General features: G+C 37.6%; 1 protein-coding gene across 1 annotated transcript; it reads right to left on the reverse strand.

Moving 5' to 3' along the window:
- On the reverse strand, window positions 400–2,175 carry LOC105178635 (UDP-glycosyltransferase 71E1). The gene has a single exon (XM_011102146.2). The coding sequence runs from the start codon at window positions 1,976–1,978 to the stop codon at window positions 536–538; it is 1,443 nt and encodes a 480-aa protein (XP_011100448.1). The 5' UTR covers window positions 1,979–2,175; the 3' UTR covers window positions 400–535.

The raw sequence follows: 15,420 nt of genomic DNA on the forward strand, positions 1-15,420 counted from the left end.
TTGCTTATATATATGTTCTTCTCTTTCCATTTAATCTCACTATCTTATTCCATTCTTCTTATATTCTCTTAATTTCCTCAATCTCCCTCTAATTTTCTTGATCTTTCACTATTCCACTAATATTTTCATACTCTCGTTTGTCAATCTGTCTTGAATTTTTGTTGATATTTGAAGTTACTTTGATCAAGTAACAAATTTAACCCTTTATTTATCAATTGATTATATTTGTTGTATTTTTTTTAATTAAATTAATTGAAGTGTCAAAATTACAGAACAAAAAATATATTTAAGCATATATTTAAATCTAATTTATTAAATAATATATTTTGATTTGGTCATATTTAAATTTGATTCAGGGACTGTAATGAACTACTAATATAAGTTTATAAATTTAGAATATCAAGACAGTTTTAAAATTTTGTACTTAATCCACGATATTTATTCTACAATGTAAACAACCACACACTTTACAGATTAACAACTCAAACCACTAAAATGAATAAGTAAACAACCACACACTTTATAGGTCGCGTCGTCATAGAATATTATCCATTACATTTTCTATGAAACGTCCGACGTAGTCGAAGGATGACCCATTTTCAACCAAAGTCATCCTACTCTTCAATTTCATCGCTTCAACGTTGTCCCGAATCTCACTTTGGGGCTGCATCAGGTGCCTGATTCCGTTCTCTATCTCCTCAGCTTTTACAATCATATTACTACCACCCATCAAGTTCCTCTTATAGTCCATCTTTATCTCCACGGCTACTCCCAAATCCTTCACCAACTGGAAAGCATTCATTTGCTGCTCGGCTGACAATGGCCACACTGCCATTGGCACTCCGCACCACATGCTTTCAAGCGTCGAGTTCCATCCACAATGTGATACGAACCCTCCCACAGCACGGTGGGACAAAACAGCCATTTGAGGAGCCCAGCCGATCACCTTCCCAATCCCGGCATTACGTTCCAGGAACCCTTCTGGTAGTACTTCTTCCGGATTTTTGTACTCGCCTGGAGTGATCCTGAATTTGTGATCCTCATTAGGGGGCTTCCTCAGGGACCATAAAAATCGATGGCCACTCCGTTCGAGCGCCACCGCGATCTCCTTCACCTGGCTGTTATCATCGAAACACCCCTTGCTCCCGAAACAGAGAAAGACCACTGAAGAATTATGCTGCTCATCAAGCCACTTCATGATCTCATCATACTTTGGGTTACGATTATTTTCATTGTCTGAATGAAGTATTGGTCCGATTGAGTAAACTGGTGGGATGTTGTCATCCTCGGAAAGGGACTTCATTGCGTGGGATTCTAATTCCAGGAAAGTGTTTACCACGATTCCCTTGGTTTCTCTGAATCTCTTGGCGTAATTGAGAAGCATCGAGCTGCCACCAATCTTATGAAAAATTAAAGCAGGCAATAACTTGGCAGGGACTGGTAATTTGTACGACGGAATGGACAGCTCCTCGCTTGAGTTCTCGTACACTGTCACGTCTTGATTTTGATAATCTCTCAGGTCCTGGAAATGGAACAAAAGCCCCAGAGTTGAGGCCCCTGACGTGTAAAACACATAGGTCGGAACGCCAAACTCGTTAGCTACGTCAATCATAGCAGTGCAAAACATGTCAATCACAAATCCGGTGAGCCTACAGCCTGGACCAAAATCTTGGACTATTTTGGTCACGGAATTTCTCACAGGATCCTTGTGACTCTCGATGAATTGGCCCTGAAAGGTTATGGGAGAGTTCGTGGACGTCGACAGGGTGACGTCTGCAATGTCCATGAAACGAATCCTGGAATTGGATTCCGGGGAATAAGAATGAAGGCTGCTGTTGGGGTCGTTAGAGGGCTTGATAACCAGCACGGTGATGGAGAGGCGTTCGTCTCTGTCGATCAGCAGTTTTGCCATCTCCACTGTTGCTAGTAGGTGTCCTCTTCCGGGAGCAGGAACGAACACCATCTCTGCTTTGGTCATTTTTGCTCACCCGGAGACGGGAATTTGCTCTAAGGGGTTGAATACCTGGACAGGTCCACAGGGAAAGGCGAGACGTGTTGGAAAACAATATCATAGTTTATTGGAAGCCAAGAATGAGAAGTGATGTCATGGATTTGCTGTCAAGTTTAACATTTTCTGCAGATGGCCAATACAATTCGTCTTTCTTGGGGAGAATTGCGTTCAAGACCATTGAAAAATTTTGTTTTGAATTATGTCAAACTATATTAGGAAAAAATGAAAATTATCGTATAGAATATCTGAAATGAGTAATTATATCAAATTTGAAAGGAGGAGAGTGTAATTATTTTTTAATCATATTAATCTAATGATTATTATTACTACGATCTCAAGTCGTATAATTTATAACATAAGCAACAATTTTAAGGGACTTCATGATAAGTTACTCTTCTGAACAAAATTCGTATCATGATCTTCAAAGAGAAACTTTAATTCAGCATGGTTAATCTGACGTTAATACTTGACAGCATCCTTGACATATTCGAAACGCAACGGACTTTTCTCCAAGAAAGACAAGCTTTATAGGCCATCTGCAGAAAATGTTAAACTTGACTGCAAATCCATGACATCACTTCCCTAATAATTAATCAACAATTGTAATAATTTCATCGATGATAATATTTACTATAGGTTTTAACTATGATAAATATTTTATCCTCACTTACAAAAATAATATTAGCCGTGATTAATTAATATTTTTTGTATTCTTTTATTTTTAATTATGATTATTAACTAAAATGAAATTCATATTTTTAATTTAAGAAATAGCATCAAAGATATTTGTGATATCTATACTATATATATATAAAAAAAAGTGTGAATTCTAAGTATTTGTTTTTCATTATAAAAGTCACTCATACCTTTAAGTAATTTTTTAATTAATGAATTAAAATTAGTTGTAAATGAATAAAATTTTATTAAAAAATACTGTTAAATAAAGTATATTCAATTAAAAAATAAATAGATAAAATAATATTTATACAAGATTAATTTTTTGAAGTGATTTTTAAATACTTTCAGAAAAAATTAATTTACTAGAGCACTAATATTTAATATATAAAATTAAAATACTAATCTAAATTACAAAAAAAAAAAAGAAATAAGTATCATAAATCATAAGTAAAAGTGATAAATTTTATTAAAATAGAAGTGCTTGAAACTTCTACCTAATTGATTTTATTTTTATTAATAACAGATAATTATTTTTAGATCGTACTTTCATGTACCTTTATTTTTTACTATAATGTACTAGATGTAAAATAATACTAATAAGTGCAACTTATTACTATGATAAATATACAAAAGTGAGAATCTCTTAAGTGTTTATTCATGTTGTGAAAAGACATTCGAACTATTGCATAAGTACTCTTTTCAATAATAAATAAAAATTAGATTTATTATGGGTAAATATCATAGTTAATCCGTTAAATTTGTGTTTAAAATCAGTTTAGTCCCTAAAATTCATTTTTTAATGCTAGCGTTCCATACTTCACTTTCCTCTTATATCGGTTCCTCTGACAATTTCCCTAAAAAATGTCGACGAAAAATGGTCATGTGATTGACATGTGACTTAGTCTGTAGGGGTTATTTTGTCATTATGTATTTTTTTTACAATATATATATTAAACATGGCTTAATCGTGCTTTGTGATACGGGTATGCTCATTAGACAAACACATCCTACATTAAAACCAGAAGTTCCACACTACAAGAAAAATGCGGGATTTTGATAAGTTTTAGGAATGTTTTTTTTTTTAAAGAGAAATTAATAGTTGAACATTGTTGGACCGAATTTTGGAATGACCAAGAAACAAGTGCCCTTCTATCGTAACAGATAATGTCCCAAAGTATTTGGAATGATTCGAATAGACTGTTTCTACTTAGCAACGACTTTTGTACCACTTGTTCAGAGACCGTTCCTAAATACGCTTGACTACCTTAAAACATAATTAATGGAACATTTTTCTATATTTCAAGTGGTTTTTTGGTTGAATTTTTTGCACATATTTTGGAATGGTTTGTAACACTATTGATTTGAATATAAGAAAGACGCATATTCCAACTCGTTTAGAAATATATTTTGGCACAATTTTGAATGTGCTAGTTATATATTTTGGAGTTTGTGTTAAAATATGTTTGATCCTTCATTTGGAATATATTTTGGCACGACTTTGTTCTTTGTTTGGAATACATGTTGAAACTGTTGGGTCATTGTTGTAGAATGTGATTTAGAATTATGTTTGCACCACCATTTCCACTAGATTTAATGCACTTTTTAAGCATGTTTCCTCCTATACTATATTATGAATTTTCGAACAATATTTATTTTCTTGGACAACATTCACTTATTGTGTAAAAGTCAGTGCCTAATTTATTTTATTAAAAAGTATTTTTTGAAATTTTGTAATAATTTTTTATAACAATAATTAATTAGTGAATTTAATTAATTTAATTAATTTAATTTAATATTGAATTATGGATGCAAGTAACATTAAAAAATGGATAGTTACTGAAAAAACTATATTAATATAAAAAATTGTACGTTTACAAATATAAAAAAACCTTAATCTACATCTCGGGCCCCTCATCAGCATGGTCCATCTCCTCATCATTCGGGGCATGGGATTCTGCCGAAGGCTATGATGGGTCAGCAGTCGAAGGGTTGGGCTGTGAAAAATCAAGTCAAGGCGTCGGCCTTACATGAACTTCATCATGATCACTATATCGACCATCATCATCGGGCATAGCGGTGGCATGGTGATGTGTAGGTCCAGCTCGAGGTGTAGGCCTCAAAACCAAAGCCAAATACACAGCTTTTGTTCTTGTCACCAATTGTTGCCAGCCACAGCTGCTACTCGGTCCTCCCTATCGAGCACTCAGATGAGGCCGGAGAATGCTGCCCGTCGGTCATAGTTTGAGGCTGGTGATCCTCCAACAACTTTTGGAATTTCTCCTACAAAAACAAAAATGTTAGTGTTAAAAAAAGTTAAACAAACAAAGCATTTTAAAAATTATTACTTATGGCCACCTGCGCTGCCCTCGGGCCACTCCAGCTAGCATTGGCCTTTCTCTTGTAACATCTAGGGAATAACTTCATCTATTTCTCAGGCCGACCGAGTACTGCCTCCTGTACATGAAAAGAACAATTAACAAATTTCACATTTCAAATGAGGATTTTTAAGTGTAAAGCCTCTCTCTAAATTTCTTGAATTTTTCTTCACAACAAAGGCTGAAGCTTCAACCAGCAGTGCACTTTTCTTTGATATTCCTTGCTGTTTTTCATCTTGGAGAATGAGAGAATGAGATTTATTTACTCTAGGGAGTAGTTCCATAAGAATAATTCGTCCTCGGACGGTGGCATAAACTTCATTAAGTTTCATAAGGAATTTCATGGTGTATTGATTTTTTTGGAACTATAGGACTTCATTTATAAAACCACAGGTGCATGTTGGAATGCAAAACAATGCGTCATGCTCATCTGATAGGCCCTTGAGCTTGGTACAATAGGCTCCAAGGCTCATGTTTTTCTGTTTACAACTATGTATAGCTTCTTCAATATGAAAAGATGAACTCTGTTAGTACGAGAAAATCGTTCCTTTAAGTCTGACCAATTTCATGAGCATCATCATGAGAGATTATACTATCTCCGATATCCTGCGATATTAAATTAAAACTCGACACCCTTACGAGATCATAGTGTTTCCAATGTTGGAGGTCAACGAAGGAATATTCGGATGACCTCTTGATAGTTCTATCAATGAAACATACCTTGTTCTTGAAGTTGAGGGCCATGAGCATTGCACGGATTCATGAGCTATAGTTTTCGTCATTTAGTTGTTGAGTGACAGTATAAGACCAGGTTGGTCTGATTGATGAAGGTAAAAAGTATCATTTAGGTCATCAAATAGGGTTTTACCCCATCATTACTCCCACACTTCTCTTAGTTTGCAGAACACACTAAGGGAAGTCGAAAAGTCTGTCGATCTCAGCCTTTAGATCATCATTGCTACCTCGCATCCAACCGTTGGCCCAGGCGCGAATCTCCATGAGTTTATCCCTATAAATAGAGAGGAGGATGGCTGCAAATTCGCCATTCACTCGTGATCTCAACCTCTCTAAGTACGATCTGCCTCCTCTAACAGCGATCTGTCTCAAAGCCAGGTACTTCTATGCGACCTCTCTTTTAAATTATGTATTCAAATTTGAGCCTAGTAATTCTGATAGCTCGTCTGATAGTTCATCTAGTAGATCATCCGACAACTCATCTGCGGCCACCCGTATGCCCTTAGCTCACAAAAAGCAAGTAGGTTCATCTCCTAGGGTAGATAGAAACGACTCAAATGTAGCGACCCCAGTCATGACCCTCAAACAATATGAAGATAAATTAGCCAACGAATCCTGGCTAACTATAGAAAGTACTTTACATTGGACAGCAGCTACAATTAGGAAAAAGTATCATATTCCCCCGGATTTTGAAATTATTCTTCCTTCCTCTTCTTGATCACATGAATCAACCTCCCCAGGTAGTTGTCCAATTTTCGTTGTACATTTAGACATGGGTCTGCGTTTTCCCATTTTGTTGCTCGAATACTATCTAGGTTAGAAATATGCCCGATGCAGTTAGCTCCAAATTCTATACATCACATACTTGCCTTTATTATAATAATGGAGCACTTAGAACTCGAACCCAACTTCGACAGCTTCTGGTCACTTTATAAGTTCACGACCTCGAAGAGGTCAGGCGACCAGGGTTTCTTCTATCTCACTGCAAAAACCCACTGTGCCTTTGTTTCAAATCTGAAATCAAATATGGGCTCTTAGAAAGATAAGTTCTTTTTTCTTCGACCTCCCCCAAGTCAAGTCTGGCCATTTCCTTATGATTGGCGCATCACAAAACCCGACCCTAGAATCCATGATGTAGGGTTAGATGACGATTTGATTCGTAACCTCAACCGGTATCAATACAAGGCCAATCTACTTTTGATGGAGAATACTTTGAAGCTCGCTGGTCTCAGTCCGGCTTCCATTCAAACCCAGGGTTTTTTGGGTGATCAACTTCTTTCTTCACTTTTCTTGCAATTTATTCGTATGTAGTGGTGACTAAAATTCTTTTTCTTGCAGCCTCTATCATAATGGATGCTTGAATCATAAAGAGAATTCGTGCCAAGAAGGCCAAACAAACAGTTACTCCGCAATTAGACTCCTTCCATCCCCCATCTGATCCTATTGCAAGTACTCCGAGGTTGCTCGCCGATCACTCTCCAAGTCCACACAACTCAACTCCTATTGAGATCGCCAGTGAAAATAGCGACCCCATTGCTGAGAACCTACCAATTGAAGAATCTCGAGAAGAACCTGACCCTGAGCCGCTTATCCGGAAAAAATCAATGGAAAAGGAGGTTGTTGCAGCATCGTCTAAGAGGAAACACGAGTCCATGCGACCTAGCCCAACATCCTCTCGAAAGAAAACCAAAGTCGTTGCTTTAGCATTGGAGGAAGCTGAGAGCCTGAGGTTAGTTGATGAACTCATGACCTGGTGGAATGAGGCCCAGGTAGAACTCTAATCGCCTTCATATAGACCTGCTGCAATGGAAGGTCAGAAACTGACACCCAACTGGGCCATCTCTAGCCAAAGTTCGGTGTTGAAAACCCTTGTTGGCCAAGACTCGTGGGAGTAATATAAATCCACAATTCTTCCTCGCGATCAGGCCCTTCTGACTCCTATGTCGCATATCTGGGTTGAGCAAAACTTTGCTCATTCACTCTCAGGTGATATTCTTCAACAAAAGGTCGTGAATTGTCCTCCGCTTGACACAAAATTCTTTCCTATTTCTTTGTTGATGTTTGTAGGTTTCTGCTTTTGGCCATCATCTCTCACTTACTGGTGGCATGAGAAGATGGTTGCTTACAAATTGCTGTAAGAAGAGAGATCCAAACTTGCGACCCGTGAGGTAGAGAGGGCTGAGCTTGAAGCTCAATTGCGAGAACTTAGGTCGAAGATCGCAGCAACTGCAGAATCGGCTAAGGCGAAAGGCTTTTCTGCAAGTCGAGTGGCTGGTCGTGAAAAGTATCTAATTTCATAGGAATATCAGCAGCAGCTCAAGATCGCTCGCAATTTCATAGGAATATCAGCAGCAGCTTGAGATCGCTCGCAATCAAGGTCGTGATCAGTACCTGGCGTCTGATGATCACAAGAAACTTCTGGCGAACACGCAATTGCAGGGTGCTCGTGATTTTTTGAAGTCTACTGCATTTCAGATCGCTGTAGAGATCAAGTCATCTGATTACCTGATGCAAGGCTTTGATCGATGCACCTCTCAAATTACGAAGTTGAAAGGGTTTGTTGATGGTTTCGACACAAACTGGATCGATCCCACTCTCGATGGCAACCTGGTTGCATTCCAGAAGAACTCCCCCTAAAACATGACGATGAATTTGGGGTCTTGGTGGAGGAGATTGAGAAGATGGATGAAGAATAAGCAGATTAATAGGCTTTTGTGTATTTTCAACTTGCAATTTGACTTTCATGTAGATCGCTTAATGTCACCGGAATTTGTAAATCACTTCTCAGATCAATGAACTTATTTTTTCTTCTCGAGAAATCCCCTTTAATATCTGCACTTCAAAGAATTCCATTGAACAAACAAAATAAGAAACATTCCCTTGAATGTAATCCACCCGAAGTAAAGGTAAAGATAATTGTCTAGATATCTTTTTCTGATAGATCTGCCCTTGCATGATACCACCTTTTTCAGGTTGCAACCTTTTGCAGAAATGGGAACACATCTTTCTCAGATAGCGTATTATCATGGTCTTTTTCAGACGCACCTCGACCTTTTTCAGGTCGATCCTTTGCAGAGTTTTTACTTTTTTCAGGTTGTAAGTCTTTTTCAGACATCGAATTGCACATTTTTCAAACTTTAGCTCACATATTAGGGGTCATATTCAGTCGCCAGATCGCACCTTTTTCAGGTAGTGTTTTGTTCTGGTCTTTTTCAGACACCAGGTTAACCTTTCTCAGGTCGCGTATTAGTGGTCTTTTTCAGACGCATCACCTTTTTCAGGTCGCGGTCTTTCTCAAACATTGTGTCGCACCTTTTTCAGGTCGCGTTTGTTGTGGTCTTTTTCAAATACAAGGTCGCATCCTTTCGGATCGTGTATTACTGTGGTCTTTTTCAGACGAATGATATCACCTTTTTCAGTCGCGGTCTTTCTCAGATATTGTGTCGCACATTTTTCAGGTCGCATTTGTTGCGGTCTTTTTCAAATACAAGTTAGCATCCTTTCAGATCACATATTATTGTGGCCTTTTTCAGACGCATGATCACCTTTCTCAGATCCCGGTCTTTCTCAGATATTGGGTCGCACTTTTTTCAGGTCGCGTTTGTTGGTCTTTTTCAGACACATCCCGACCTTTTTCAGGTTGCATTCTTTTGCAGACATCGAGTTGCACCTTTTTCAAGTTGCATGTAATTGGTCTTTTTCAGATGCCAGGCCGCACCTTTTTAGGTCACATATTCATGTGGCCTTTTTCAGACGCATCTTGACCTTTTTCAGGTCGCTTATTATTGTTGTGGTCTTTTTCAGACGCATGATCACCTTTCTCAGGTCGCATTTTGTTGGTCTTTTTCAGACACCAAGTCGCAAATTTTGTTGTCATGTAAGTTACCAGAGTACTATTAGTTCATGTAAACATTTTTACATGGATATATAAAACAACTCAAGATATTGCAGTAACATACATAATCCCATAATTTTTAGTGCAAGCAAGAATATTGTTCCAGCGAAAGCTAACATTTGCAGTGAAAGTAATAGAAATACAGGCGTATCCATGTTTACAAGCTGATATCCTGCTCGACTTTGCTATCTCGATCTCAACCTCAATTCCATTCTGTCCTTATTGCATTCGACTCCTCATCGATATACTTTCGGGCTAAGTGTATCAAATGTTTTGTATCTCCTGGCTGATCTCTTGCTAACGCTGACGCGAACGGTCCCTTCTTCAGCTCATGTATCAACATGCTCGTCATCATATCGATCCGCAAATCCTGCCCCTCTAAGATCTCGTCATTAAATCTCCCTATGAAATTTTTAAGGGATTCATCGCTTCTTTACTGGATTATGAACAGGTAGGTCGCTGATTTTTTTTATTTCCTTCTGCTAGCGAAGTGAAGTGCAAATTTTTGACCAGTTGCCTATATGATCTGATGGTTCCACACGGCAAACTGGTAATACATTCTTGTGCCTTTCCTATCAAAGTAATCATAAGCAACTTTGCATTAATAGAATCTGTTAGCCCATATAAGTTCATTACCAATTCGACAGCAGAGATGTGCTCCCACGGATCCTTCAACCCATCGTATTTGGGTAGGTCAAGTAGTCCGAAGTTTGGACGCACGACCTCCATCAAAATTTTGCTAGCAAAAGGCGAGTTCCTATTCTGCCTCACCAGGTCGCCTCGCTTCTTCAGGTCGTCTAATTGTTCCTTCAATTTTTCAATCTGCTTCCCCACGGTTTCCACTTCAGCTCTGGAGATCGTTCGTTTCCTTGTCCTGATATTGCTAAATGCTGTGACCGATCTCTCTCTTGCCCAGCTGGCTTTCGGCATGTTCCATGTTCCTCCTTGGGCGACCAATTCCTTCCACGTGGTCATCTACGATCGCTCTCCTCTGTTCTTCAATCATGCTTCTCCTTGCTGATTCCCTCACAGCCAGTGAAATAGTTTTCATTTCATCCTCCACCATAACATTCTTACTTGCTATCTCAATTATCTGTCGCTTCTCTTCATTCGTTAGATGCTACATTCCCTCTTGCTCGTGCCTTGGTGATCTTGACATGGTAAATTCACCCTTGCTGAATATCTAAGTCCTTCAACCACATCAAAACCAAATCAAAGGAACTCTTCTTAGGATTCCCATAGACGGCGCCAACTGATCCGGATCGAAATCCACGCCACCTCCTTGGTCGGGCGAGATGGTCCTCCAAGCGGTTCGAGGTTGCTACCTCTCCCAGACTAGTGATTGGGCCTTGAAAAAAGAAGCAGATCATTAGACTTGCTGGGGTGGCCCCCAGCTAAGACCCTCCGATGCTTAAGTCAGTATTTGATATTTGAGGTCGTGAAAGCAGGTCGCTGGTGAGCTGGAGAACCGAATCGACAAGAAAGTAAAGTGTGGTAAAGTGAGCGTGCCATTAATGCACTGACTCTGGAGTATTTATAGAGAGAAACTGAGGGTCTGGATGGTCCAATGAGCGTCTTCCACGTGTCTCGGGTTGTCGGGTCGGGTCGGATCGCGACCAGACCCAGGTCAAAAATGCGCGGATCCTTCTGGTAAACTTGTAAATTTGTATTCTTTTGAGGGCAAAATAGTCTTTTTTAGATAAATTAGGGTTTTACTCCATCACCCTGGGATCGAGTGGAAGCACAAAAAGGCGTAAAATAAAAAGAATTAAACACATTCAACGGGTGTATTCTTAGTGTTCCCGAGCTATCAATGTATAAATTGCACAGATCAAATAAAACAATACTAGATCTACAATCTATGCTATAAAAAGAAAAGAAAAAATCGAAAGCACAATAGTAAAATTGCCTTTACCTATATTTCCTTTTAATCGGCTATACATATTGATCTCCTCTTCGGCATTCGTCCATGCAAAACTCCAATGCAAGATTCCTCTAATATCGTCCACACCACACTAGGAATGTGGAATTTATTATTGTCCTAGGAAGGAACAAATTTGGGAAGAGGGAGTGAAAAACTACATTATTACTTAGACTATTTTCCGATCTACCTAGTTTTTCACTTGGTTTTATACCAAGAAGAACAAGAGACATGGAGATGGAGGATGGACGAAATTTTTCCTTGTGATGTAGAGAAATTGGCTAGGAGAGAGAGTTTTAACATGAGGAAGAGTTGGAATAAAGTTAGGAGCAAAAGAAGAAAGACCTAGTCAACGAGGTAACTTTCCTATCTCTGCCAACTTTCCAAGACTCCACCACCACCCCTCAAATTCAAAAATCAGCATCACAATAAAGATCCTACTAGAAGTCGAACCTTCAACACTCATCTAACATCTTCACCATCCAAAACCCCAAAAAAGGCGACCCGTCTGAGACCAGTTAACGGATCGCTCCTCTACACCTACCGTCGCGAAAGTAGAATCTTATTGAATTTACTCAAATTTCAGCGGCAAGGGTTACCATCCACCATAGAAAATGCCTAGAACACTTTTCTTTAGTTAACAACAGCTTCAAATATGATATTGATACTTGACTCTATACCGCTTAAGAACTTACTTTAAACTTTAGGCGAAATACTATACTTTACTATACGATCACTGAAAAAGAAACGTTTTATATAGGTATGAAATCTTGCAAGTCAGTTTCTGTCCAGGACCAAGCGCCCAATTCCACTTTTTGCATCTCTTATAGCTGTCAAATCTTACTTTTATGTTTTCCTTCCGAATTGAATTGAGATTGAGACTCGATGTAATTGAGTAGGCGAGACTCACTTTATATGGTCTTTTGCGAGCACAGCATCCCTTCCAAGTAGAGAAGTGTGTAGGAACTGAGCATACGCTAGAATCACACTCGCATGTTACACTTCCACTAGGACTATGTTGAATCAGCTCTTCCTTCCTTTCATGAAAGGAAGTATTTGAAGTGAGGTAGTACTTGGCTGGACATATACCTTTTATGATCTATGAAACCTTCACCCTTCATCCCTCAACCATTCAACAGAAGCAATAGCAAGGAAAGCAACAAGAGTGGAGAGAACAAGCTCAGCTTTGGCAAAAGAAACTCTAGAAAGCAATTCAGTTTGTGAGGAAGTAAAAGTCTCGGAGGAACCGGCCACTTCTTTATATACGTCACCATTTGACGATCTATCTTTAGTAGGTCGTCTATTCTTTCGTACCTCGGGATAGGAGTTCCCACTTACTATGAACGGTCTCTGTCAGCCTTACCAACTGTCTGAGATGAGCGTCCAAACCGAATTGTTCTTTTTGCCCCCTTCAGCTATCCCTTCCCGTCTTTGTTTAGCGGCGAACTCAAGGATGGCCTTGAAACTTAGCAGCTGTTTTTCGTGCTCAAAACCAAGGCAAGTTGACCTAGAAAAAGTAAACATGGGCTAAGGCTTGCATACATTTGGACCAAGATCAGTTAACTAGTTCAATCTAATTAAATTGAGTCCAGTAACTTATTTTGTAGGGCTTATTATTTAATATAATTAAATGAATTACCCAACAAAAAAATTCAAGTGAATATTTAATTCAATTAAATACTTTCAAGTCCACCTGCACTTAATTAATTAAATAAATCAGATCCACTAAATTAATTAAGCCCAGTCATATATAATTAGTCCAACTAATTTTTTCTAGCCCATTTCTAATTAATGAGTCCAATCCACTAATTAGATAAGTCCATCTACGAGTTAATTAATAACTCCAACTCATAAATTAATTAGCTCAAGCCTCTTAAATTAATCCAATTAATTTAAAGACTAAATCCAAAATTCATTAACCTAATTAACTAGATTTTGGATCATCCATTGAATGAATGACTCCAAATAAATCATTTATGCTCTACAAGAATTATTGTTAATTATATTTTCCATTTGAACTATAACCATTTTTACACTTTGCCATCTAATTATTTTTTTGTATCAACATACCATACGAAAATTTGTACTTAGCCATTTATAACTATTTTTCAATTAAATTTTTTGTCGAAAAAAATCATATACAGTGCAAATGTGATATTTAAGAGTTATACGATGTGATATTTTTCATATATGCACAACATGTGATATTTTTTTGACAACAAAATCAACAAAAAGGTAATCGTATATGACAAAGTGCAAATTTTGCAAAGTTGAGATGATAAGTTGGCAAAGTGTAAAAATGATTATAGTTTGGATGGCAAAATAAAATAGGCAAAATTGCAAAATTGGTCCTGTAAGTATTGGGGGGTGGCAGAATTAGGACCGTAAGTACAGGACTGGCAATTTTAGTCCTGTAAGTATTGATTTTTTGGCAATTTTGATCCTTCCGACCAAAATTGCCCAAAAACGCAGCGGAGAGATTTGGGGCTTAAGGTTCCGATGTCCACGTGTGCAATTTAAACACGTAGGTGCTTGCGTGGCGAATGACGTGGCTAATGACGTGGCAAGATTACACAGTCGGCAGCACACGTGGCCTGACATATGGGAAAAAATACTGAGGTGGCAAAATTGTAAAAAACCTGAGGAGTTAAAAACTTAAAAAAGAGAGCTGTAAAACAAAGCAGTAAAAATTCACCCCCAAATCGAAAGAACCCTAAAAATTCTTCTTTCAACTCGAATCTACAACTGATCGTCGATTGAGGAGGAAGAAACCCGATTGAAGCAATGCCACTTCGGGATCCTGAGTTTAACGATTTTCCTCCACCTTTGTACGGTAAGTTTTTTATGTTTTCAAAAAATCTGATTTTTAGAGTTAAATCTAGGGTTTTTTGTGGTCCCAAAAATAAAAGTGGTCCATTGTGTTTCTATGTTGTTATTGTCTTAATTTTGTGATTCCAATGAAGAATTGTTTGTTGTTTGTCGATATGTGGTTTAAGTGTACGTAGACAGAGTATATTGAAAGTTGTTGAAAGTGCAATTGAGCATCGGAGTTTCGAGAGGGATAGTTTGCTTGTACACAGCAAATGCGACCTGCATACTTACTCATTACCACTGTAAATTTAGAGATTTGAGTGTAGTTATTTTCCAGTTAAAGAAAGTAAAAATAAGGCAAAACTTGTCACTTTGATGGGGCTTACAAGATTGACAAAGGGATAAATACAATAGAGTCCCCTTAGTGTTCAGTTGAATAGCATTTCATTTGCAAGGAAAAAGATATGCTATAACATTCTCCACATACCTATTCCAGTAAATGCATATTCAACCACAAATATAAGAAAGATAATAGCAACTTCTCCTAAATCCTATACAGAACAAGAGCTAATTTTGCTTTTAAATTTCAAGGAAATCATACAATCTGTAGGCTATCATCTCATAGAGATTTTGAGAAATCTCACTTGTAGCGATCGAATGTGACCTTAATGCTACTTTTCATATTCTAATCTCACAAGAAAACAATCCTATTTATTATTTTTATTACCCAAAAAGATGATGTCTCCTTAGAAATCTAATGAATTTTGACAATCATATTTTGTATTACGAAGTCTTAGAAATCTATTTTGTGTAAATGTACTCATTTTCTAAAATTATGTGTAAATGTATCCATTTTCTGAAATTATGTGTAAATGTGATTCTTTTTATGTTTTTTTATGAATCTTTCTATTTTCTTTTTATGTATGATTTTGTATGAATTTTAACTTGTTCTGTTTTGTGTTTGTTTGTTTGTGTTCTTTTTTTTTTTTTTTTT

The sequence above is a fragment of the Sesamum indicum genome, linkage group LG16, assembly GCF_000512975.1.
Source record: "Sesamum indicum cultivar Zhongzhi No. 13 linkage group LG16, S_indicum_v1.0, whole genome shotgun sequence".
NCBI classification, from domain to species: Eukaryota; Viridiplantae; Streptophyta; class Magnoliopsida; order Lamiales; family Pedaliaceae; genus Sesamum; species Sesamum indicum.

Coding starts and splice junctions, on each gene's coding strand:
- LOC105178635 (XM_011102146.2), bottom strand. CDS start 1,978: ATGACCAAAGCAGAGATGGTGTTCGTTCCTGCTCCCGGAAGAGGACAC.